Consider the following 26421-nt stretch of genomic DNA (forward strand, 5'->3'; position numbering starts at 1 on the left):
CGATGCTGGCGAAATGTGGAAAACCCTTTGGCTGTCCAATAGAGTAAATGGGTCTGTCTTCCTTTGTTCGTTACCTTGAAGCGGTAACAGAATGGAATTTTGCTAGAAGAGAAGCAGAGATCGAAAATGTCATGGGACCTGCTATTTCACAGCAGTCATCCAGCTTCAGTGCCCCAAAGCCATTATCTGACTGTGCATTTGGCAAGAAAGCCACCTCCCAAAAGGCTGACCTAGCAACCTAGCACCAACCCGCAGCAAGAGCCAGGACTTGGCTGCCCCTAAGCTTATCCCCGTCCAGCAGGTGGTCTGTGTGCGGACAGCAAGGAAAAGCTTTGTGAAGAACATCATCTCAGTCGCTGTGGACAGTGCATTAAAATTAATGGTACCTGAGAGATGATTTAGCAACCGGTCTCCATTTTGGTGCCTTTTGAGGATCTCAACCCACATTCACGTGGCCATAAAATGTTTCTAAAAGAATTCCTGTAGTGTCAATGAAATGGCGCCAGGACCTTGAGTGCAGGAGGAGAATGAGCTGAAGGACTACGGCAAAACTCCTTGCTGAGCCCATGGGAGGAGCAGGAGCTGAGACATACTTTACCTGAAGCGCAGCCCCAAGCTGAGCTCCGGAACAATGGGTTTGTCAGTGACAATTGCGGTGCCGATGCCAACAGCCTGGATGGGGATGACGTAGCTACGGCTGTTCTTAATGAACACCTTCACTTCATCATAAAATATTTCAGTGTCATCCAAGTTTGCTATGACGGTCACAGACAGCTCGGCGTTGGGGGGAATCACTCCTTCACTGGGTTCAATCCTACAGTGTGAGCACTTGCCAGCCTGTAAGACAAGACAGACACTAGCTGAGGAGGGAAACCAGGACAGACTAGCACTGGGAATAAGAGCTACCACAGTTTGGTTACAATAGACACCAGCAGCATCTGAGAGACGGATGGATGCTGACCTAAGGGACGGCTGACAAGCCACCACACTCCATTTTCTTGAAGTTACTTAGGGTTGGTTAATTAAAGTGATTGGGTCGTTCTGGCCTTGCACAAGTGAAGGAGGAAGCAGAACTCGGCATTAAAAGTGCAGCTGTACTTTGCCAAGCCATACCTCTCCTCAGAGAGCATCCACACCCTGGTCTCTATCATTAACAGGAATGTGACACAAAGCAAAAGCAGACATAACAGGGAAACCAGAGGGGAACCCATGCCCTCTCAGCAGCAGTGGGCTACAGGGTTCTCTTGATCTCCTGGAGCTCCAAAAGCATGATGGTCAGAGCTAAGCACTTTCCACAAAATAAAGGAAGAACTTGTCAAAATGATCCAGGCTCATTTCTGCTCAAACAGCCATGCAAACTCCCTATTTTATTGAGGACTGCTCCAGGTAAAATTGCCCCCAGAGCCAGGCTCCTCTTGTTGCACTGCGGTGGAACAGCTTGCTTTCTCTCTGACAGAAAATGTTGTATATAAAAATTAGTTCACAGGCTGCTACAGACCAGTCACTTTTGTTGGAAATTAGCCCCACAGATACCTACCATCTCTGCCCAGAAGGATGCAGGGGTGGCAGTCTGGTTGGACAGGTGGAGAGTTTGGGAAACATCCTGTAGGACTTGGATATTGCCGAAATCTATCTTGCTTGGATGCATGTAGACAACTGGTCCTTCTCCAACGCTCACCAAATGGATTTCCTGCTCCAGGAAGCAGGTAGGAAAGATCAAAAAAAAACAGGGGAAGTTTAAAAAGGTCAGACAGCTCTGAGAGCTCCAAGCCTGAGGGATAACTACAGCTCTTTGAAGCTTGCAGCGTTGACAGACCAAAAAAGAAAGCCTGGAGCAAGTGTGGGACATGGAGTAATCCCGTCTGAAAGCCACAGGCTCCCATTATGAGCAGATGAACAAGCCCAGTTTCTCACGCTTGCATTTCCACAGCTCCGGGCCCGTGGCATTGGCTGGGGCATTGGCAGAGAGATGTGATGGATATTTCTCAGATGTGATGGGCCTGACTATCAGCACAGTTTCTTACACAGTTCTTGCTTTAGCAGGCTTCAGGGATTTCCTTGTGTGCTCCTGAACCAAAGTCCCAAGGAAGCAGCAGTTGCTCAATCCAATAATGCAGCAGAGTGTGAGACCCAGGGACTGTGCTGAGTTTCAGACTGGGCTTGCTATCCCTTCTCACTACTAGTAACAAACTACACTCAGAGATTCTATGCTGAGCTGAGATTTAGCTCCAGCCTTGCTGCTCACTGTGGCACTAACATCATCACCTACTTATTCCTATTTTCTCAGGTAATGATATTGATATATTGATACAGAGAGAATCAATAAAGCATCAGCATTAAAAATGCAGAGAGCACAATGTTTTGGTAAGAAAACACCTTAATGTGTCCTCACCTGCCAGAGTCTATCTTTCGAAAGCATCTGGCATAGTGTATCACCTCATTTTCTACCTCTTTTCATTGCTTTATCTTGTTTTTTGCAGAAGTCTTGACAGGGGAGGAAGGAGGGACAAATTTGCAAATATCTAGACAGTTCTCTGCTTCTTTCCAGAAATGTTTTGCTCTCTTTAGAGCCAGAGATGTCCCAAGACTGAAGTGGCTTTCTGATCCAGTGTTGCTTTTGTGTCAGGGTGCTGGGTTCTTTTTGTATGAAGCCTCCCAGCTGACCTCGAAGGGAGGTTGCCCAAAGGCAGGGATTAGGGCTTCATGAACAACACATGCACATTTTGGAGCCCATCAAAAAGCATCCACATTCTCTGACACCACCACCACCACCATCCCCCCACCATTTGACTGTCATGTCAATATTCCCTGCCCACAACTGCCTGTGTTGCCAGAAATCCCGCAGGTCCACAAGGTTCACAGCTGCCCAGAAAGCCATCAGGATCCACCCCAGTTCCTGTGTACCCCTACTGCTCACCTCACAGCTGTGGGCCGATCCAACAAAAACGTTCCCAATGTCCAGCTGCTCGTAGCTGAAGCAGAGCCGGGTCTGAATGCCCTCAGCTTTAATGTGGAGGGGCAGCATGGTTTCACGGCCTGGGGAGAGATTTCTGTTTCAGTACAATATTTCCCTCTGTCACCCTGGATTTTCCAGGCTGCCTCCACGCTAGTCCCTGACTCCAGGCTGGAAGGGACCAGCTCTAGATGCTCCAGGAGAAGATACAGGACCTTCAGGAGGTACGCCCTTGGGCTGCTGCCTGATTTTTAACCAATCAGTTAAAAGTTTAACCAATTGCCGTTCTGTGTACAGACGAACACAAAAATGAATTTTCGGCAGCTGAGCCCCACAACGCGTGCTCCCTCCCAGCACCCAAGAGCCACGGCTTTATTTGCATGAATAATTAAGAAAGTTCAGTTTGAGCTTAAATATTTTCCAAGAGCAAATTTCAACCACTGCCTAACTGCCAGTTTTGCAAGGTGACCAATGCTGATCAGTTCTGTAAAGAACCAATCCAGAAGCATCTGCTAAGCCATTAGCGCGGGACCTGCAAAAAAAGCTGAGGCCAGCAAAGTCCTTTCCCAGTGAGGCAGGAGGTCCAGCTGCAAAATTCACAGTACTGCAACTGCAGCAAAGCTGCCAGATAATCCCAGCAAGAGGCATGCATGCCACCCGCACATCATGCTCCGAAGGGATTTGTGACTGGCACCCAAATGCATGAACAAGGCAGTGAGAGAAGCCAAGAAGCAGGATTAATTGTATCTCTAGTTAAAGATCATCATTTTCTTGTTTAAACTCTCTGTACCCAGGCACCTCAGCTCGGGGACAGTTTCCATCCTGACAATCGAGTGGATCAGCTCTATTCTGTAAGGGATAGGGGCAGGCGCATCATTTAAATGACCAGCCAGAGGTCCTCTTCCAAGGAGCCAGTGGAAGAGTTCACCTCTCCCCAGGGCCCATCAGGGTCTCTCAAGAACAGACTTCTCTTGTTAAACACCCATCATTTACCCAGCTCTGTTGCTTGTAACTCTCAGACCAGTTACAAGCTTGCACACAAGTAGTTTTCCTGTTTCTCTGCAACAAAAAAAGCTTTCCTGCCACAACCCCTAGAGAGCCCTGCAGCAACGTGAGGGACACCCCTATCAGCAGTACAAGAACCTCAGAGCCAGGAGAACAGCACTGAGTGAGGAACACCTGGGAGCATTTTTTTAAATCAATCTTTTCCTTCCACAGCCCCAACAACTGCAGCTGGTGGGCAGGAAGACTTCTTGTTGACATAAGCCCTGTGTAATTACCCCAGGGGGCGTTTGCCCAGTAAATCCTGCACAGTTACTGTTTAAAGCTGCTCCACCGCATTCCTATCTGTCAGCTTGGAGCAGTAAGGAAAGAAACACAGCAGCTGGGTCAGTCATTTCTTCACCTTCCAGAATGGGAGCTGGGGATCACGAGCCTCTCATCTCTTCCTCTCAGATGGGAAAAACCATAACGTTCCCTGGATGGAAGCTAGACAGCCATGACCCACTCTTGAAAACCACCTATAGGAGCACCATGCAAGAGATGCAGAGGAAGGACCAAGTAACCTGAATCACACAGCTTGCTATGAGGGGCAAAGCTGGGTAGGGCAATGACAACTGCTCCCAGAAAAAGACTTGACAGCACTTCTGAAAGATGGGATGAATATAAAGCTTGTCTAACAGGCTACTTGAACTCTGATTTCCAGGAAGGGTGCTCACCCAGCCCTGTGCAATGCTACCCATATGCACCATGGACTCAGAGCTACAAGGTGACAATGTCCACCCAGGGAGAGAAGCATGTGCTGGCCAGAGGAGGTCCTTTTGCAGACACCCTGTGCTCAGCAGGGCTCAGCCACATAAGGTCTGGCAGCGTCTGGGCAGTGGGAGGTGATCTGGGCCCTGGGAGCACAGTGGTAACTCAGCTCCTACCACCTCAGTAGTCTGATGATGCATCTGCATAATAGAGACTCATCGTGGACAGAAATGGTCTACAGGAGCATCGTACTTGTCCATTAAAGCTCTTCTGCTCTGTAGTTCTTTGGCCTTCACAGACACCTCACAGGAGAGCAAATGCCGGCAAAGCCCTGGCAAATTCATGCTTTGATTGTTCTGGGATCAGCGATCCAAGCTTATAGCCAGGCATCCTGAAGGCTGGTCTTGGACAGAAGGCTACCTGTAAACCACAGGGACAGTGGGCACGTGCCAGCACAACCCTGCTGATCGCTGACCCTTTCTAGCAATTACACAAGAGCAGAGTGAGCTGGAAGACCGTGCCTCGCCTTCCCTGGGCCTGACAGAAGACGAAGGAGCCATACCTGAGATGTCGCAGTAGACAGTTTGTTGATAGACTCTGGCCTCTTGGGGTTTAAAGATCACGTTAATTTCAATTGAAGAATTTGGCAAGACATCTCCCTCCTAAAACAGAAGCAGAAGACAAATCATGCATCTTCCTATATTACATTTCTTGTTTTCAGCTCCGCACCTGGAGCACTTACTCTGAGCATCAGTGCAGAGAAAGTAGCCAGCAACACCTGCCACCAAAATTTATAAGAGCATCTGGAATCAGCTGCAAAATAAACTTTCTAAGTCCCCCACCCTTACCAGCACCTGGGAGAAGCATTTAGTTACATTCAGGCTATAGAGAAGGAACCAAACTGACTCATACTCCAGCAAATCAGGCAGGATTTCTTCAGAAGTACCAGGCAGTCTAAGGGACCTCTCTCCTCCAAATCTTCCACTGTATCCCTGTGCCACTATGGCTACACGAACACTTTGACTTAGATCAGAAAAGCCTAAGCAAATCAAATGTATTTTTCTGTTCTCGGTTACAAAGGTGCTGCACTGACACCCTTCCCCTGCACAGATACCGAGAAGTACCTAGTGCACTCTGATACCTCTGAAGGCTGTAAGGACAGCTTCTTCTTGGCTTCTTCGGCAGCACCCGGCAGCAGGACGGTGAGTTCTGTGGTGGGGTGGACTTTTTGAGGCGGTGGGAGCTTCCCGGAGCCGGGAAAATCCCAGAAAAAAAACCCAGGCGGGGGTCCTGACAGCCCCCACACGCCGGTCCCGCGCGGTGCCTGACGGGAGGGGGCGGTCCCGGCAGCTACCGCGGGAGATTTAAACTACGCCCCTCGGAGCCCTGTGACCCGGAGCGTGGCAAAGAGGTGAGGGGCAGTTTGAGCGGCAGTTCAAGCGGGCAGGGCAAGAAGGCAGGGCGCAGAGAGGACCTAGGGAATAGGCAGAAGACACCGAAGACCATGGTGGCCACCCGGCAGAAGGTTAAAGCTGCTCCGTGTGCTGCAGCAGGCAGGGTGGATGCTGCCACCCAGACGGAGCCACAGTGGGTGCATGCAGCTACCCAGACCCTGGGCTGCAGGCAGTGCCCCCTCCCACACCGGCTCGTGCCTCTGGTCCTGGCCCCACTTGTGAAAGCTGTGCCTGAGTGGGGGAACTCCTTCACATGGTGGAGGAGCTAAGAGAGGAGGTAAAGAGGCTGAGGACCATCAGGGAGTGTGAGAGGGAGATTGACCAGTGGAGCAGGGCCCTCTCACTAACTCAGCAGCCTGCTCGAGCTAGTGTGTCCGAACATCATCCACCTGCAAACTGCAAGGTTGGGGGAACAAGAGATGGGGAATGGCAGCAAGTTCCTGCCAGAGGAAGGGAGCCTGCTCCCCTCACCCAGACAGCAAAGCCCCAGATCCCCCTGGAGAACAAGTACCAGGTGCTGCAGGGGGAATCCAGCCCTGAGGATGAGGATGGTGGCTCCCACAGCCTAGAATCCTTCCCTAGGCTGCACCATTCTCAGAAAAAGATTAAAACATCCTCTATCAAGAAGAAGAGGAGGGTGATTGTTGTAGGGAACTCCCTCCTAAAAGGAACGGAGGGACCCATTTGCAGACCGGACCCGCTCCACAGAGAGGTCTGCTGCTTACCGGGGGCATCAGTGAAGGAGGTAGCTAGAAAACTTCCTTCCCTGGCCCTCGAGACAGACTACTATCCTCTGATAGTCCAAACTGGTAACGATGGTCTAGTAAACAAAAAGGCCAAAACCATCAAGAATGACTTCAGGGCCATTGGGAGAATGATGGAGGGCTCTGGGGCACAAATAGGATTCTGCTCCATCCCAATGCTAAATAGAGAGGAGCGGGAAGCCAGGAAGAAGAATTCGATTAATACCTGGCTCCGAGCCTGGTGCGAGGAGAGGGGCTTTGGCTTTTTTGATCATGGGGGAGCTCACGCACCCCCAGGCTTTCTCGCTAAGGGCAGGACACATGGGTCTCCTAGGGGGACTGAAGCCCTTGCTAAAAACCCAGCCAAGCTCATAAATTGAGCTTTAAACTAGATGTGAAGGGGGAGGGGGTTGAGCCCAGGCTAGACAGGAACGAGCCTGGACGTGGGGCACTGGAGATTCAGAGAGGGTGTGCTGGTGAGGACCACCAGTACCTCACCACACAGAAAGTGGGGGAGAACACACCTCGGGGTGCCAAGGGAGATAAGGGCACTCTGGTGTTAACTACTCCAGTTACCAGGCAGTTGGGAATAAACTCAGTTCCCTCTAAGAGGGCTGAAGGCTTGGCAGCTCAGCTGAAGTGCGTTTACACCAATGCATGCAGCATGGGGAATAAGAAGGAAGAGCTGGAAGCTGTCATAGGGCAAGGAGCCTATGATGTTGTTGCCATCACGGAAACGTGGTGGGACGACTCATATAACTGGAGTACGGCTATGGTGGGGTACAAACTCTTCAGGTGGGATAGGAAGGGTAGGAGAGGAGGCGGGGTAGCCCTCTTTGTAAGGGAGGACTTGGACACTGTTGAGATGGATTGTGACCATCAGGAGGTTGAGTGCCTGTGGGTCAAAATCAGAGGAGCCCACCAGAAGGTAGATTTTGTGATGGGAGTCTGTTACAGACCACCCAACCAAGGAGAAGCAGCTGATGAGCTCTTCTATAAACAGCTGCGGTCAATCTCTAGATCAATGCCTCTCGTTCTGGTGGGAGACTTCAATCTGCCTGATATCTGCTGGGAGTACAATACAGCAGAAAGGAAGCAGTCTAGGAGGTTCCTGGAGTGCGTGGGAGACAACTTCCTCGCACAGCTGGTGAATGAACCAACAAGGGAGGGTGCCCTCCTGGACCTGCTGTTTGTGAACAGAGAAGGCCTTGTAGGGGATGTGGCGGTAGGTGGACGCCTAGGGCTAAGCGACCATGAGATGATAAAATTTTCTGTTCTAGGTGAAGTGAAGAGGGTGGTTAGTAGGACGGTAGCATTAAATTTCCAGAGGGCAGACTTTGATCTCTTCAGAAGGCTGGTTGGTGAAGTCTCATGGGAGACAGTACTCAAGGGCAAGGGAGCCCAGGAGGGCTGGGAGCTCTTCAAAGGGGTGGTCCTAGCAGCTCAGGAGAAAGCCATCCCCGTGGTCCGGAAAAAAAGCCGGCAGGGGAGAAAGCCAGCTTGGTTGAATAGAGAGATCTTGAGGGATATCAAGAAGAAGAGAAATGTTTATGGGCCCTGGAAGAAGGGACAGGCCTCTTAGGTGGACTACAGGAGGGAAGTGAGATTGTGAAGGGAAAAAATCAGAAGGGCTAAGGCTCAGCTAGAAATTGGATTGGCCAAACCCCTTTCCATCATCTTCCAACAGTCCTGGAAGACTGGGGAAGTCCCACTGGACTGGAGGCTGGCTGATGTTGTGCCCATCTACAAAAAGGGCCACAGGGAGGACCCAGGAAACTACAGGCCTGTCAGTCTGACCTCAGGGCCAGGGAAAGTCATGGAGTAGGTGATCTTGAGTGCTATCATGAAGCACATGCAAGAGAACTGGGTGATCAGGCCCAGTCAACATGGGTTCACAAAAGGCAGGGCTTGCCAGACTAACCTGATCGCCTTCTATGACAAAGTGACTCGGCTGCTGGATGAGGGAAAGGCTGTGGATGGATCTTCCTGGACTTCAGCAAAGCCTTTGACACAGTTTCTCACAGCGTTCTGCTTGAGAAACTGTAAGCCTCTGGCCTGGACAGGCGCACACTCTCCTGGGGGGAAAACTGGTTGGATGGCTGGGCCCAGAGAGTGGTGGGAAATGGAGTTAACTCCAGCTGGAGGCCAGTGACAAGTGGGGTTCCCCAGGGCTCAGTGCTGGGTCCAGCCCTGTTCAATGTCTTTACCAATGACCTGGATGAAGGCATCGAGTGCGCCCTTAGCAAGTTTGCAGACGACACTAAGCTGGGTGGATGTGTCGATCTGCTGGAGGGTCGGGAGGCTCTGCAAAGGGATCTGGACAGGCTGGACCACTGCGCAGAGTCCAATGGCATGAGGTTTAAGGAGGCCAAATGGCGGGTCCTGCACTTGGGGCACAACAACCCTATGCAGTGCTACAGACTAGGAGAAGTCTGTCTAGAAAGCTGCCTGGAGGAGAGGGACCTGGGGGTGTTGGTTGACAGCCGACTGAATATGAGCCAGCAGTGTGCCCAGGTGGCCAAGAAGGCCAATGGCATCTTGGCTTGGATCAGAAACGGCGTGACCAGCAGGTCCAGGGAGGTTATCCTCCCTCTGTACTCGGCACTGGTGAGACCGTTCCTCGAATCCTGTGTTCAGTTCTGGGCCCCTCACCACAAGAAGGATGTTGAGGCTCTGGAGCGAGTCCAGAGAAGAGCAACAAAGCTGGTGAGGGGGCTGGAGAACAGGTCTTACGAGGAGCGGCTGAGAGAGCTGGGGTTGTTTAGCCTGGAGAAGAGGAGGCTGAGGGGAGACCTCATTGCTCTCTACAACTACCTGAAAGGACTTTGTAGAGAGGAGGGTGCTGGCCTCTTCTCCCAAGTGACAGGGGACAGGACAAGAGGGAATGGCCTCAAGCTCTGCCAGGGGAGGTTTAGGCTAGACGTTAGGAAAAAATTCTTTACAGAAAGGGTCGTTGGGCACTGGAACAGGCTGCCCAGGGAGGTGGTTGAGTCACCTTCCCTGGAGGTGTTTAAGGCACGGGTGGACGAGGTGCTGAGGGATATGGTTTAGTGTTTGATGGGAACGGTTGGACTCGATGATCCAGTGGGTCTCTTCCAACCTGGTTATTATGTGATTCTGTGACACTTAAGTGCCCTCAATTTATAGCCCTTGCAACAGAGATCAGTTTTAGGCAGCTCTGACCGCCTGCCAGATGCCCGCAGTTCAGAAATGGTTTTTGCAATAAGTTCTCCCAGCCCCACGAGACAAACCTGGAGTCCTCTTTCTCAGCACATCCAACCAGCTGATGTGGGATCTGCCAAGAGACCTTGTCAGGGAGAAGGGGGAGGAGGAGAAGGAAGGGAGCTTCTCAGCTGTCGCTTACCACTGGGTCAATGGTGAAAATATCATTGGAGAAAAGCATGGGGTCTCCTTGCACTTTCGCCCTCTGCTGCTGGAAGCCGCAGGAAAGAAGAGGAACATGTTCTTGGAGAGTGGGGACTTCTCTGCACTCCTTGAGAAAGCAATCCACCTCATTCTCCCGCTTCTGCAGCCTGCGGCACAGCCTGCAGGGAGAGACAAACCAAGCAGATCATTTAATGAGCAACATCTTTGCAGTGATCATCAGGTAAGTTCAAGGGCAGCAACGCACTCGAGGAGGAAAAGCAGCAGCTCAGCAAGGGGCTGACCCTGTGCCACGGGGTCCCAAGGGATCCAACTGCCACCTGCTGCCCTCTGGCATGGCAGGCAGTTTTACTCCACACTTACAAGTTCTGCCTTCCAGCACAGGATCCCAGAACACTCGGAAAGCAGATGAATGTATTCAGGTATCGCAACAACTTGGTGAAATTTAATGGGGTTATATGCATGAAAACAGAGGGCCTGAGAAAGGAAGGGGCATCACCTCTGAATTCAAACACTTCATTCTAGCCTTAAACCACCTTTTCTTTTTCCTTTCTGGCCTTCAGTGCAGAGCTTTGATGCAAATGATCTCTCCCACACTTGGTAGTTGTAGCAGAAATCATTCACAACCAAGAGAAGAGAAGGGACCACTGCTGCAGCACAGCTGCTTTGCAGCTGGCATACTGCTGTCCTCCCTTCCCACGCCCGTCCCCTGGCTGTGAAGAACCAGCAGGAGACATCTCTGAGGGATAACTGGAAGGCTGCACGTGCAGCAGATGGAGGTGCAGCAGTAAGAACAGGATAGCGATCACTACCCAGCTAAATTCAAATGCGGATAGAAAGGAACCACAGCCACGGAGCTGCACACAGAGCCACGGGCAAATGCTGTCACCAACACCAAAACCCCTCACTTCGGCTCACTCCCAGGCAGTGCAATGGGAAATGTTTCTCCAGGGCTGACAGACGATGCTGTGCATGGGGAGGGCTTCCAATCACTGAGATGAACAACCCTCAACTCAACCCATCCACAGACAATAATTCCACCTTTACATCCCAGAAAGTCCTGCAGGAGGGAGACAGAGCAAATCCCTGGACAGACCTCATAACAATCCAGGTCATTCTGGGTCACATCCTAGTGCAGAGTCCCACACTGCCTCCTCCCTCAAAAAAGTCCTCCCTGCCCCAAGACCTCAAAAGTTTCTCTTAGAGCAGGACAGTCACCCTGGAGCTATGGACATCCCTAAGATTGCAAGTAAGGAAGAACTGGTCAGCGTTGAGGACACAAAATGGTGCAAGATCAAATGTAACTAGAAAATAAAAACAAGGGTCAATGTCTACTGTGGGGAAACCTGGTTGCTCTTGAGGGGAAAGAGGATCACTCAGACACAGGCAGGTAGGAAGAGATGGAAAAGGAATGGTCTGGGGAAGTACCAAGAGAAGGTCAAGAGGTTTTCTTTTAACACACTGAGATTCCACGGAAGTCATGCACTGGGTAATTAAAAATAGAGAGCAGTGGAAAACTCGTTTTGGCCTTCAAGGCATTTCTGACCTAATTACACTGAACCTTATTTGCTCAGAAGCCCTTAAAAATCAAGTGCAAGTTTAGGATAGTTTCCTAATCATGATGGGTTCAGACTAACTCCTAGAGACCTATATCCACCCAAGGCTGAGAAGTCACACAAGAATTTCACAAGTCACCCAAGCTTTTGTGTGTAATTTCCAACTCACTCGCCCAGCTGTAAGTGTTTCTCTGTGCTGACCTAAATGAGAACTGCAAAGCTTCACCAATGATGCCCTTTGAAGAACCTGCCCCATCTCTCACTACCATGAAGACACAGGCAGCTGAAGCCCAAATGCGCTTCTCAGTTCTGTGCTGTCCTACCTTCCCTACAGAACCCTCCACCTCCAAACTCTCACCAGACTCTAAGGAAGGGCAGAAACACTTCATTCTGCTGGAAACCAGGACCAAAGCACTCTGTCCTGCACCCTGCTTGGAAACCAGTTGCCACTTTATCAAAGCTGGAGCGGAAGCAACTGCAGTGACTGTCACAATAGTTCCGCTCCCTGAAGCTACATTCCTCAGCCTCATGGATCCTCTGCAGCCCAGGGATCTCTGGACCTCAGTGGTCTCTGCTCTCACAAAACACAAGTTTGCTGTCTAGTCATTGCACTCAAACTTTCCTCCCCAAAATATAATCCTCAGCTGAAGCATGGGTGGAACTGGAATGGGAAGTGCTGAGCTCTGTTATCTTGGAGCTCAGTGACATCCCCGACACTGCGGATGGTTTACTTGTCCTAGAATCATAGAATCACCAGGTTGGAAGAGACCCACCGGATCATCGAGTCCAACCATTCCTATCAAACACTAAACCATGTCCCTTAGCACCTCGTCCACCCGTGCCTTAAACACCTCCAGGGAAGGTGACTCAACCACCTCCCTGGGCAGCCTCTGCCAGTGCCCAAGGACCCTTTCTGTGAAGAATTTTTTCCTAATGTTGAGCCTAAATCTCCCCTGGCAGAGCTTGAGGTCATTCCCTCTTGTCCTGTCCCCTGTCACTTGGGAGAAGAGGCCAGCACCCTCCTCTCTACAACCTCCTTTCAGGTAGTTATAGAGAGCAATTAGGTCTCCCCTCAGCCTCTTCTTCTCCAGGCTAAACAACCCCAGCTCTCTCAGCTGCTCCTCGTAAGGTCCTAAACCTTTCCACAGCACTGACATCACTCTGAGGCCCTACGTTAGTTTTACCCTTGTGCAGAGCATCCAGCTGAAAGGAGTTTTTCACACAAACCTCAGCTTTTACTGATCCTCCTGTTCCCGAGTAGCAGCAGCCTTCCACTGGAAGTGGGCTGTAATTTCACTTTGGTTGTGGAGGACCACAGAGCCGCGGTTTGCCAGAGTAAGGGAAGTTTTCTCAATTGTCAAGGAGCCCTTCTCCAGCCCAATGTTGGCATCTACAGCTGATCCATAAAGCCTTGTCTGGATATCTTCACCTGGAACAAAGCACAGCAGAGTCTTTGCTCACCTCACTTGCTGATACTAGAACAGAGCAAACCACCAGTAGCAGAAGGAAGTGTTACGGCTCTTTGCAGTATTGACAGTTTCACAGACCAGAACATTTACCACATCCTGATAGCTGCATGTGGACTGCATGAGGATGTCCTGGACACTACATTAAGCACCTTTTTCCGTGTATTTGTAGACACCTAGCCCCAAGGTGACACCGTGACGCTACTGACAGTGAGATTTTTCAGATGTGCCCAGGTGGACTTTGGGTTGCCATCCCACTCAGGTCACAAGGAATTCTGGATTGAGGTCATTCTGGTGACTGAGGTGTCCCAGTTCAGGCAGGCCTCATGCAGAGTCTCATGCAGACCTGCCACTAGGGCAGCAAAGCAAAGGTATCTGGGGGCACATGGGCAGAAAAGGGACGTTCAGAGGAACAAGTGAAGCAGCAGCACAAGGCAAAAATGAAACCAATATAATGTGCCCCTGATCCTGCCTAAGTCACACTGACAGCAGCATGAGGTATTGGGATATGCTGCCACTGGTGAGCCAAGCAAGTCAGCACAGCAAAGCACAGAAAATGCCTCCCAACCTCCCAAATTGCTGGTTTGTTCTTAGAGCTTCTGTTTTGTAATAAACAGTCTGCTGTTGGTGTTTCTGAAAGAGCCACATGGCTGCTTTTTGTATGCGAATCACAGGGAGTCTGACTTAGTGCAAGACAAAGCAGCCAGGGCTTGCCAGGTGAGGCTGGGTGACATTGCCTGGTGCCCTGCTCTATGCCTGCAATAAGCAGCTTTTAAGACTGATTGATTAAATATTTCCATTTCACTTTAGCAATTCACCTCAGCAGCCTTTAGCTTATTTGCATGCTTTGAAGCTGGAGAGACAATCCCTCAAGTCATCATTTGCTCTCCTTCTTAAAGCTTATTTCAAAATAACTGCATCCTAACTGTTTTGAAGGAAGCTGAGAGTGTGCAGCATGTAGTGCTTACCGGTGTCATAGTGAACAACCAGGCACCCGGAATGATCCCCGGTTTCCAGTGGGTGAAACTCCACTGTTACTTGTGTGGCCTCACCAATCCCAAGGTTCCCAATGGAGGGATCGACAGAGAAAGGGCTGCAACACAAAGAGAGATATCATGACTACTGTGGGAGACTTGAGGACTATATTCCTTTTGCAGTCTAGTTCACTTCAGCTCACTTAGGCAAGCAAGGAACAATCAAACCACAGTCAGCAGAAGCAAACCCCAACATCTAGTATCAGCAACAGAGCTGCTGACTCTCCTTTCTGAAGGGATCCAGCACTTCAGAAGATCCTATGGTATAAAACGACCTCCTCTCCTCCATACTTTCCACCCAGCTCTCTGCAGTGAGACTCAAGAGTCTGGCTGCGAGCAATATAGTCAGAGAACGTTTTTTGAAGAGCACAGAGGTGCTGAGAACTGTTTGCACACACAACTTGACCCTGACTACCTCGGGAATTCTGCCACCTATAAACCACACCTCAAGAGATACAAATGTCACGGCAATACCTGTTCCAATGAGATCACAGTCTATAAATCAGACAGGGAGAATAGAAGTGTTTCTTGAAGACCAGAGAATAATTATGGTCTAATTTTCAGCGTTCATTTTTTACCTAGCAAAAACCAGTCTGGCTGAGGCTAGGAAAGGTCCAATTTTATCAGCATTGCAATGAAAGCTGCTCTGAGCAAAGGAGACATCACACAAATCTCAATGAATGCAAACATAGACTAGATACTACCCCATGGAAACAAAAGGAGAATCCCATTTACAGCCTGAACAATTAAATGCTGAGCTAAATTTAACACCATTAATAGAAGTCTATCAAGGTGAACTTAATGGAGGTTTTCTCTATTCCCAAGCAAAGTAGTCTGGGAATCCAAGCTTGTAAACAGTCTGCTTGGCCCAGCAGACAAATTCTGTGCAATGTGTTGGAAATAATTATGAAAGTATGCTGATGTTCTCCAAATTAATATGAGTGATGACACTGATTTGTTGCCAGCTAAACAGCTCTTGGCTGACAGATACAAAACTCAGTGCTTTAGTGCTTAGTGATAAGCCAAATGAAACACTTACGCACAATGGCAGCTGGGCTGGGTGGCTCTTGTACAACCATACTTAGAAAAGAGAAGTTATTTGTTTTACTGCTTTGCCGGTGGTCAACTTGTCACCTTAAAAACACGTCCTGGGTATTTATTTTGGTGGTGACAAGGAGATCTGGAAATCCCAGATGAAAACTGTAGAGTGATTGACAGGTTCCTGCCTATGTATTTCCCACAGTGAAAAGCAGCAGCCTGCTCAAAGAGCATCCCAGAAGTCCGCTTCAACAGGCTTTGGGGGAAGCTCCTCTTGGATCCTCCCAATTCACAGAAGAAAAGTCAAATCCTCTTCTGAGCCTTGTTTTGATGGAGGAGAAACTGTGGCAACTCAGGCAGCCCCAGTCAGACAGCAGGGTCTTTGCTGCAGTCTTGACTTTGGCTCTAACACCAAGACCTCTGAGACCAAGCAACTCTCCACTCATCACCAGCCAGCTGAACTGGTTTCCTTGCAGATGTGGTGTCAACAAAGCATTACCATTTCCAGGTCAGCAAACTGGAAAACTGGTGACTGCCTTCTGAGACCAAAAGGAGCAACGCAGGCTGCCCACAACATAGCCCACACCGGGCATTTGATGAGGGGACCATGGGAAAACCGTGTGCATGTGACCCCAGAGAATGGGCATGTTTGGCTGGCAGAGGTTTGTAAGCATTTCTGAAGGTACTTATGGCCAGGAGGTTGCAAGCCAGCTACTAGCATATTCTAACATTCTTCAGGAAATCTGGGAGAGACAAAGCTCTGGAAGAAAAGGCCATCAACCTGCGCACCAGGCATTTTCTGCATCTTCTGCCTGCGCCTATGTTAGCACTCTGCTCTCAGGCTGCAGTGCAGTTTTGAAGCCAGTGCCTGCTCAGCTCCACTTTGGAGCTCATTCTGCTTGAGAATATTTGGTCCCAGGGGCCAGACCAACTGTCACACCCTGGGCCCCCGAGCCACACGCTCACATCCAGGCCTGACTCAGGGAGGAAGTGGATTCATTTAGCCGTGTGGCAATCCGGAGGCTAATAAGATCACTCCCAGGGTGATCAAAAGCAATATATATTCTGTTAGCAAAACAAAGTTCCTGGACCACTAAGTGTTATTGTCAGGGCCTCAATGCCATCCACTTTGATTGCCCATCTCTGGTTGCACTTGCTTATACAGACATAGCTGATGACACCATCTCAAATGTCTCTTTCAGTAGCTCAGAGCTTACCTACTTCTGAACATGGCATTTGGTCTGCCTGAGCTGAGCTCCCAGAGCTGCTGCTGCCATGCAGCATCTCATGCAGCCCAAAGGCAGCCAAGGTGCCTGCCTATGTTTTCCTTTTCAATCTAACAGAATCAGTCTTGCTGGATGCTGTGTTGGAGACATCACTGCAGTATAGAACTTTGCTGCAGCTTGCAGAGTTTTGTCAGGAGATGCATCATGCTTCAAACACTGTCAGGAACTGAAGAACCCCCATCCTGCCCACTTCCAGCTATGGCAACAGAGCAGCTCCCACACTCTGGTTCCTTTTTGTTACTGTTCACTGTTTATCACACAACAGTATTTTGCACAGAAGAAACAAGCTCTGTTACCTCTGAGTGCTGATGCAGTAGCGGGCCTCCCTATTACCAACGTTGCGAATCAGCAGCGTTTTCTGAGTGCTGTACTTGACTGGACAGATGGAAAAGTCCAGGTGGGCAGGGAAGTCCAGGACAGCTCGAGGACCAACAGCTCGAATTGGCACAATAAACTTCTCCCTTCCTGTGGTGCAGGTGAGCTGGTGAGAATAATCCTGCAGGGAAAGAAACAGTCTCAGCACTTGGCATTTGGTACCCTCCCCGTGGCAGAAGGAAAACAAGTATTTCTATGACTCCAACTACAGCATTCAGTAGTGCAATGGTACTTTCTACCTTAACGGCGTTTCATTCCAGCAGCAGGACTTGCACAGGGCTGTTAGCTCACAAGGAAGAAACAACCCCATGGATCCACCTGCTCTCGAAGCAAGCTGACAGAACCAGACAAAACCAATACTTCGATTCTGAGGCACCAAACCAGAGTCATTTCACGTTGGAGATTACAGCTGTAGTAAGAATCTCCTTATTGTTGGAGCAGCAAGCGGGCAATTTGATTTAGGAATTGCACAGAGCAGCAAATTCCCTTAACCAGCAGCAATCCAGACTCTTACAGAATCACAGAATCATCCCCTCAGCCTCCTCTTCTCCAGACTAAACAACCCCAGTTCCCTCAGCCGCTCCTCGTATGACTTGCTCTCCAGCCCCTTCACCAGCTTCACTGCTCTTCTCCGGACGTGCTCCAGGACCTCAATGTCTTACTTATAGTGATGGGCCCAAAACTGAACACAATATTCAAGGTGCGGCCCGACCACTGCTGAGTCCAGGGGCAGAATCCCTTCCCTGGTCATGTTGGCCACACTGTTTCTGATACAAGTCAAGAGGCCATTTGACTTCTTGGCCATGCGGGCACACTGCTGGTTCATGTTCAGCTGCTGTCAACCAACTCCTCCACGTCTTTCTCTGCCAGGCAGCTTTCCAGCCACTCTTCCCCAAGTCTGTAGCACTGCACAGGGTTTTTGTGTCCCTAGTGTAGGACTCTGCACTTGGCCTTCTTGAATCCATTGGCCTCAGCCCATCGATCCAGCCTGTTCAGTTCCCTCTGCAGATCCTCCTTACCCTTTAGCAGATCTACACTTCCTCCCACTTTAGTATTGTCCACAACCTTGCTAAGGGTGCGCTCGATCCCCTCATCCAGGTCATTGATAAAGGTATTGAACGGGACTGGACCCAGCACTGAGCCCTGGGGACACCACTTGTGACTGGTCTCCAGATGGACTGAACCCCATTTCCCACCACTCTTTGAGCCCAACTAGAGGTACTTGACGAAGTAGAAGAAAACAATTTCCAAGTCATTGTCATTGCTAAGGAGTGAGGGGATCAACAGCAACATAAGTAAGAGCTCAAGGTATAAATTCCCCCCAGGAAACAAGCAAAGGCAGCCTTCACAGCTCTGTTGCTGGTGAGGGGTGCTGGCACCACTCAACAGGGAAACCCACAGGGAAAAGGACTTCTCCAGAGACTCCACGGCCAGGCAGAGCAACAAGGATTTGGCCTCACAGAGACAACCATGACCTCAAGAGAGAAACCTGCCTCTTGCCATTCATGCACAAGCACGTTCTATACTGAGTCCCTTCTCCGGGGATGCCCTGGGAGACAGCTTCCCACACAAAGCCTGGCTCGGTGAAGTGCTTCAGCATGTGCCAACCCTTCGGCCAAGCTCCAGGACGTCACCAAAGTGGGACCAGGCATCAAAGCCGACTGCAGTGTCAGGACAAACAGGGGGAAACCCAAGGAAGGAGGGGTGCCAGGCAGAAGCTGGTTGCTCACACTGCTGTGAACCTATGACCCTTTAAGCTTCTGAAAGCTTGAATAGCCCTCCCTGGCAGAAGGGAAAAGCTACAATTCTCCCCAACAGCACTGCCCTGTGCTGCCAGCTCTGCTGCACACTTGCTCACAGCCAGGGTACAGCTGGAACAAGTTTAAAATTAGGTTTTGTTTTGCAACTGCAGCCCCTTTGCAGACTGTTTTAGTGTAGGTTTCTAAACCAAAAAAACCTGTGTGATAGAGGGGCTGCATCAATTCCATGCATTAAAGATGCTGGGTTTGGATGTAGCTTCAGGCTCTAGATTTTCATGAGAATACTTCATCCTTCATAGAGCTCTCAGCAGTAAGGAAAATAGAGACAAAGGCTCCTCTTCTCTTATTCACGTCTGATAAGCAATCACGTGTGAGCTCTGGCTTTCCAAGTGACACCACTGACATTTGAATGAGCACCCACTGAAAAAACAGCAACCACTTAGAGAAGAGATGTCATTTCAGGCTCTTTGCAAACACAGGCTAACAAAAATAACTGTCACAGCGACAACAACCTTAACTGCTGTGAGAAGCCAGATTAAAACATCATTGCCTCAAGGATTGCTGCTGTTGCTAAGCTGAAGCAGACTTGAGCTGGAGACACTGCGTGACAATGCCCAGGCCCAGATGGGTGAAGCTGTGGCGGACATGACAACTTGGACTGAGGGAAGCTATAAAAGCATCCAAAAAACTTGCACGCTCACCTCTGCCTACCACTAACTCTTTGCGGGACCCCTGACTTTTCACCAGGCTGCTGAGACACGGACCCTTGAAGACCCATGGTGGTAACTATTTTTGCAATCCTATTCTGAACTCTTGCTTGAGTTTCTATCTTTCTTCCTCACTTTCCTATCACTGCTCATATTACCTCGCCTTTCATCTTCTGCCTTTTTTGCAGTAAAGAAAACCCTTTTGATTTACGGCACTTGACCTCGTTTTTATACCGTCTGGGCGATTCCAAACAAAACCCTCCTGGCTTCGGCTTGGGACCCTTACAGCTGCCCAGTACACCAGCAAACTGCCATCCTTTTTGCTGCATAACCAGTCCTAAATACTTCTCTGAAGTCCTTGCAGCAGGCAACTGAAGTCAGATTTACCCCAGGGAAGAACAAATTCAAAGCAAGAGAATTCTGTAAACCAACCCCACAGCAGGAGGACTCCAGCCATGATGGAGGAGTTTGTACCTGCATCCCAGTTCATGGGGATATCCACAGTCCCTGGGGATGATGCCACAGCAGAGAGGCAGAGAAATCTCAAAGGCAGCACTCGGACACCTCCCACAAAGAAAAGCAGGTATTCTGCACACAGGCAACTGCATGCACAGCACAGGAGGCTTTGCAGGTGCTGTGCCCCTTCTGACTGCGCTGCTGATGCACTTTCCAGCTGAGCTGCAGCACCCTGGTACTGCAGTGACTCACACTCCACCAAGAACAAGACAAAACTGTGTTCAATTTACCCAACATTTCTACTCCACTGTCAGTTCCTCCGTGCTCCTCAGCAGAAACTGCCTGGGTGTGGCGGAAGCTGTGCAGAGGAGCTCTCACTGGCAGAGCTCCCTCCTCCACACACTCGCCCGCTCAAGGGTAAGACAAGGGACAAAGTATTGGACATCAGTGCTCTCTGGGGTCGCCTCGCCCTGCTTCTGTTTGTGGTGATGTTCATATGTTGCTCTGCTGCCCCTCTAAACTTGAAAAGCGGCGCTTTGCCTTTCCTGGGCACTGATTTACCTCTTCCACCCCAAAAATGAACACTATTTGTTACTAATAAATCGTATTTTAAAGGCACCAGTGTATTTGGCAAAGCTTGTCTCAGTGAGATGAAGCTCGTGTCACTTACACAGTTACAGAACTGCCTTAAGTCAGCATAATTTTTACCCTAAATATTAATGATGTTAAATCATTTCTCAGTCTCTCCAAAGAAACAGATAATTCCTTAAGCATGGGGAGCGAGAGATCACAGGGTACTTTCTCTTTAGTTTTCTATATCCATGCTGTTTGAGGGTAGCACAAGTTGTAAAACTAAATCTAAACACCAACAGCCTGGAGCAGAGCTCACAGCAGGCTGTGGGATGTGAAAGCGTGCAAAACCAGGGATGGCTTCAGACATCGTGTCCGGCTGTCTCACTGCTGTGTCCAACATGATGGACATTAAAGTGACTCCAGAGTTAAAAGGTGGTGGTCCTTGCTCTGATCAGGCTCACTTCGGGTCCTCCAAATCACAAGTCACTTCTAAATAGAATTCTGTATTTATAATTAGGGGAGCAAACCCATAACGACACAGCAATGGACAGATGCTAGAAACCAAATCCTTGAGAGGCCGCCCAATCATGGCCAGAAGAATCTTCCGTCCCTGATGCCAGCAGACATGGCCCAGCACTAAAGGATAAAAGCAATCTGAAACACTGAAGAGCCTTCAGACTGTGAGAGCATCATCTTCACGACACGGACAGAGGTTCCCCCAGTTCTAGATCCAGTACCACCCCACTAAAACCAGCACAGTTCCTCAAAACCAGATGCCCTCTTCCAAAGCCAGCCCTGTAGGTTCATTTTCCACTGAAGGCACAACCCTCCTGGGGCCTCCACTCTTACCTTGTTCTTCTCAGAGATGAAACGGATGCGGAAAGTTGCAGTCCTGCCTGGTAGTACCTTTTGCCAGACACGATTGTGACTGACCAACTTGAAATATGGTGAGCTCTCCATGGTGACCATCACCAGCCGAGGAACCTGAAGGAAAGACATGAAACTAGAATTTTGCCACTCATGGAAACACAAGACGAGACCTGGCCACATCCTGGCAAAATCCTTCCTCAGCCTCCCTGCCAGAGCACCTTTCACTCCAGAGCTAAGTGTGCAGACCACACAAGGGTGGGCTTAAATCCCTTCTGCCTGGGCAAACAGCTCTAGGCCAGAGGCAGATGGGCAACACCTCTCTGGGAAGGAAGCACCAAGTGGGGAAGACACCAGCAGTACGGAGTTACAGTCACACCATCAACTAGCCCAAAGATCCTGCTTGCTTCTGCCTACACACATCCGTGCAGTCCCACCTCCAAAGGGGGAAGGTCAAACAGTATTTGTTATCCTGGAGGAAGGAAAAAAGTCCCTTGTAACAGACCTGGCGTGAGTGAGGCAGTCAAGCCGCGGTGCCACAGAGCAACACATGCAGAGCAGCAAGAGAAGACAGACACCATGGCCTTACTGGCAATAAAAGCAAGCTTAAGAAGAGAAAAAGGAGGAACACAGGAAAACAGAGAGACGAGTAGATGTCGTACTTTGGGACATGGTCTTCTGTTGAACTTAGCAGGGCTGGATCGATGATTGGACTCAACGATCTTAAAGGTCTTTTCCAAGCAAAACCATTCTGTGATTCTGTGATCAAACCTTCATGTCCCAGCACTTACCTTGTCATTGTTTCTCAGAACCACTGCCTTTTCATAGACCTCAGGGGGGACAAAGTTCTGAAATACCAACTCCGACGGGAAAGGCTGGAACAAGCTCTTTTGCAGGTCGACTGCTGAGAACTGGAGACACAAGACAGACAGTGGTGAGTGGTTCAGCTTCTGGGAGGAAGATTCATGAATGAGAATCCAAGACTGGTCTCCACAGAAGTACAGTGCCCCTTGGGGAGCGCATTTGCCTGGCTCGCTCTCGGGAAACAGGAGCTTACCCATACATGTTTTCCCCTAGCAGAAGGAAACCACTGCCCTCCCCCCGCAGTTTGAAAGTACAACAGAGCCCAGTCACCAAGGTGTCTGGAGGAGCTGGAGGCAAGCCTGTTACAAGCATGCACCTTCTGCAAATGTCACATCAAAAAGCAAAGAGAAAGGCAGGAAAAGGCTACCTTGTGATGAGAGGCTTCATTCATATCTCGAAGCTGGGTAATCTGGGGCAGCTTCACCTCCCGAGTAGGGGCCAGCATCTGCTTGGTAGTGAGAGACTTCTCCTTCACGAAGGCAGAAGGAGTGGGCTGAAACACAAAACAGCAGCTCAGCAAGAGCTACAGAAATTGGTCCAGAAAGGCTTTACTTGTTCAAATGCCACTGACAGGTAAGTTTGGAACCTCTTCTGTCTGGGTCCAGTCATGTCTCCAAGTCTTCAGCCAGACACAAGACAGACAGTGGTGAGTGGTTCAGCTTCTGGGAGGAAGATTCATGAATGAGAATCCAAGACTGGTCTCCACAGAAGTATAGTGCCCCTTGGGGAGCGCATTTGCCTGGCTCACTCTTGGGAAACGGGAGCTTACCCATCCACATTCTGAGCTAATCAATAATTTCTGGACCACTTTAAGCAGGCTCAAACTAAGAATCTCCTTAGCAGGCATTTCTCCAAGAGGCTTCCTTCTCAAAAAGGCAAAGCAGAGCCTACCTCCAGCTGAGCCCTCTACTAATGTGGTCACACAGCTCCAGAGCACTTACTGAAACAGCCACAAGCATTCATGGAGCAAGTGAAAGTTACTCCATGGCAGACAACCTTGGGATGATCTTTACTATAAGATCGAGGCACCAAGCCCCACATGGCCCTCAGTATTTCTTTTGTTACAGAGCCTAGAAACCAGCACCCCAGGAGTTAACACTCAAGTCAGGGAAAAGATAGGTGAGGTGAATGCTGCATGGTGGTAAGATTCAGCTCTTTGCAGCTAAGCTACCAGTAAGAGTGGTCTTGACATCTTCTTTTCCATAAACTTTAAATGGATTCTTTGTTTTTATTCTATGACCGCTGTTTTCTTTAATGCCACTGCAGAAGCATGTCTGAAAATATACACTAACAGCAAGTGTTGACAGAGGCATTAATCAGAAAATTCCTCCCTGCTTTTTCTCCCCACTTGCAGCTGTGTTGTTTCCACTCTAAAGGCACAGGTGCATCCCCTGCTCCTCCACAGAGGTCCTGGCCATGCTGAGGCCAGTGGCTGCTAGTTACTTGTGTGCTTGTCTGATGTGTTCCCGAGCTCCTGTGCAGTCCAGGGCAATCCTTAACCAATTTGTTACAGGTCTTACGCTGGCAATTTTCTGCTCAAGAGCCCACCTCAGTCATCGACACGTTTGGACACTGAGCAGTCATGTGAGAAAAGCAGATTTAAACATATATCTGAGAAACCAGTGATCAGGATAAAGCACATCCACTCCGCTCTGCCCAGGGCGATTCCCCCATAGAGCTGGCAGCATCCCGCAGGCTGCAAATGTAACACCCTTCTAAGAGTCCCACACGTTGTTCCAACCCAAAACATTAATGCAATTGGTTTTGTTAAATCTTAAGCAATTACCACAGGGCCTACAGCCTTCAGAGGCTGTGGAGGCTTTTGCAGGCCGAAGGACACAGGGAAATGGAGGCTGTCTTTGAAAAGACTTTGGCTGAGAGAAGGAGAAGCAAAGTAACAAGAAGAAATACCACGGCGCATGACCAGTTAATCTTAGCCAATAATATTTCTGGCCTAGGTGGGGGAACAAGTAGCAGAACCCAATCATTGTAAAGAATACATGGCATGTTCTTACCAGTTAACATATATAAAGGAGCCATTAAGCCTTAATAAAGGTCTTTGCTCATCAGGCAGTAGTCCTTGCATCAATCCCCTCAAGAGGCCAGTGCTACTACTCCTGAGGGAGTCCTGACTCCAGGCATTTCACAGGTTCAGCAGGAGGATGGAAACTGGCAGGGTCCTCATGCCCTTGTGTTCTGCCCCGGTCTTCTCCCAGCACTGTGGTTACCCACGGTAACTGGGATGGGAGCTGACTCCAGCAAGATCCACCACCTTCAGCAAAGGTTATTTATATCAGCCTAGTGCAGATCAGGACTTCAATGTCCCACTGGCAAAATATGCTTTCTTTTTCCCCTAGCAGAAGGAAACCACTGCCCTCCCCCCGCAGTTTGAAAGGACCACAGAGCCCAGTCACCAAGGTGTCTGGAGGAGCTGGAGGCAAGCCTGTTACAAGCATGCACCTTCTGCAAATGTCATCAAAAAGCAAAGAGAAGGGCAGGAAAAGGCCACCTTGTGATGAGAGGCTTCATTCATATCTCGAAGCTGGGTAATCTGGGGCAGCTTCACCTCCCGAGTAGGGGCCAGCATCTGCTTGGTAGTGAGAGACTTCTCCTTCACGAAGGCAGAAGGAGTGGGCTGAAACACAAAACAGCAGCTCAGCAAGAGCTACAGAAATTGGTCCAGAAAGGCTTTACTTGTTCAAATGCCACTGACAGGTAAGTTTGGAACCTCTTCTGTCTGGGTCCAGTCATGTCTCCAAGTCTTCAGCCAGAGTTGGAGCAGCCCACCACACGCCCAGCTCCTGGAGGTCTGGTACAGCTGGAGCAGCACTGGCCAGTGTGCCAGCAGGAGAGCAGATATCACTGCCCACCCACAGAGGATGGAAAGAAGTACACTCTCATGCTCCAGCTAGTCCAGCTGAACACCCAGGAAAATCGTTTAACTTGGCTCCAGTGGCACATTCAGGCAAGGCTCTGGACTTGCCCTGAAGCAGCACACAACCCAAACCTCACTGCACCATGAGAGCCACCTCTGACAAGCACAGCGACACACATACGGGAGCCCGCGGCCAGCTTCCCAGTGCTGCTGGACAACAGGAGAAGTGGGCAGAGGAGGGACACAGGGGAACTTCACAACCCAAACACAGCTCTTACCTGGTCTGTACTGGCAGTCAGAGGCTTCTCTGCCCCTCTGCCCCACTTCCAATCACGAGATGTTGCCACTTTGCTCTGGAATCCATCAGCCCTCTTGGGAAGCCCCACAGGCTGATAGCTCCTGCCAGTGGCCATGTCTCAGTCACCTGGAAAAAGCAACAACGGGACTTTGAAAATCTAGAAATCCCATTTGTGGCAGATAGGATACCCCTGTGTCTCCAGGCTTTGGCATCCTTCCTATGTGAACAGGGGGCCTCCCCACCCTGTTTCTTGAGCAGATCATGTTAAAGCTGCGGAGCTGAGATTCATAGAAGTAAAACCCTGAGTTATTTCCCCCCTTCAGCCAAGCAGCAAGGCCGGACAACCTGTGACAAGCAGTCTGTGCGCTCCTGAAGCAGTCTGAGATCTGTATGTTCCCACTCCGCAAGGGACACAGTTTGGGACACACAAAGCAGCTCCACCGTCAGTGGGCTACTGCACTTGTCCCCTGGCGATGACGGGGACTCCTAGCCTGCCCCAACCCACCCGGCGAACACAGCTGCTTTTAATATATTAGATTTCTCTACCCAATTTGTTGTATATAAGTTCTTAAATTCCTAAGCGTATCTTGTACTGTACCAGAAAGGTACCAGGAGATAACATTTCTCTTCTCCAAAATACTTGCTCAGCCATTTCTTGGTGAAAAACAGCTTATGCAAACATATCTTGCAGGAATACTACAAGTTCAGTTCAGCAAGGCCCTCCATCTTAATGCTACAACTTCCATTTTGTAAAAGCACAAGTAGCCGGACTCTCGCACGTACCAAGGCCCTGAAGTCTCTTTTTGATTGCCCTTGGGCTGTGCATTGCAGCTCCCTAAGATCCCACATGGAAGAGCAGGAATGGGCAATAGCACAGGGCTGTACCAGGCTAGGAACACCCTAGGGATGCCCCTAACCTGGGACCCAGACTTCCCGAAGGGGAGGGTCTGTATGGCATATCAGACCCTCTGTTCCCCTCG

The 26421-nt window shown here is 49.8% G+C and overlaps 1 protein-coding gene across 1 annotated transcript; it reads right to left on the reverse strand.

The window, feature by feature from the left end:
* Positions 1-594: 594 nt before the first annotated feature.
* On the reverse strand, positions 595-25556 carry LOC138729396 (hydrocephalus-inducing protein homolog). Its single transcript, XM_069873609.1, has 12 exons — positions 25422-25556; positions 24778-24903; positions 22636-22761; positions 22196-22315; positions 21387-21521; positions 16963-17162; positions 14277-14401; positions 13082-13271; positions 10267-10447; positions 5847-5948; positions 1538-1690; positions 595-837 (listed from the first exon to the last, which is right to left on the reverse strand). The coding sequence occupies exons 1-12, from the start codon at positions 25554-25556 to the stop codon at positions 595-597; spliced, it is 1836 nt and encodes a 611-aa protein (XP_069729710.1).
* Between the last annotated feature and the right edge of the window lie 865 nt (positions 25557-26421).

This window comes from Phaenicophaeus curvirostris, chromosome 20, assembly GCF_032191515.1.
Source record: "Phaenicophaeus curvirostris isolate KB17595 chromosome 20, BPBGC_Pcur_1.0, whole genome shotgun sequence".
Classification (NCBI taxonomy): domain Eukaryota; kingdom Metazoa; phylum Chordata; class Aves; order Cuculiformes; family Cuculidae; genus Phaenicophaeus; species Phaenicophaeus curvirostris.

What these genes read in the sequence shown, in the direction of transcription:
- LOC138729396 (XM_069873609.1), bottom strand. Translation starts at nt 25,556, where the DNA reads ATGGCCACTGGCAGGAGCTATCAGCCTGTGGGGCTTCCCAAGAGGGCT. An exon ending in TGACTGCCAGTACAGACCAG is followed by an intron (nt 24,904 to 25,421) that starts GTAAGAGCTGTG and finishes TTTGTGTTTCAG; the next exon opens with CCCACTCCTTCTGCCTTCGT. An exon ending in TTTTCACCATTGACCCAGTG is followed by an intron (nt 5,949 to 10,266) that starts GTAAGCGACAGC and finishes GGCTCCGGGAAG; the next exon opens with CTCCCACCGCCTCAAAAAGT.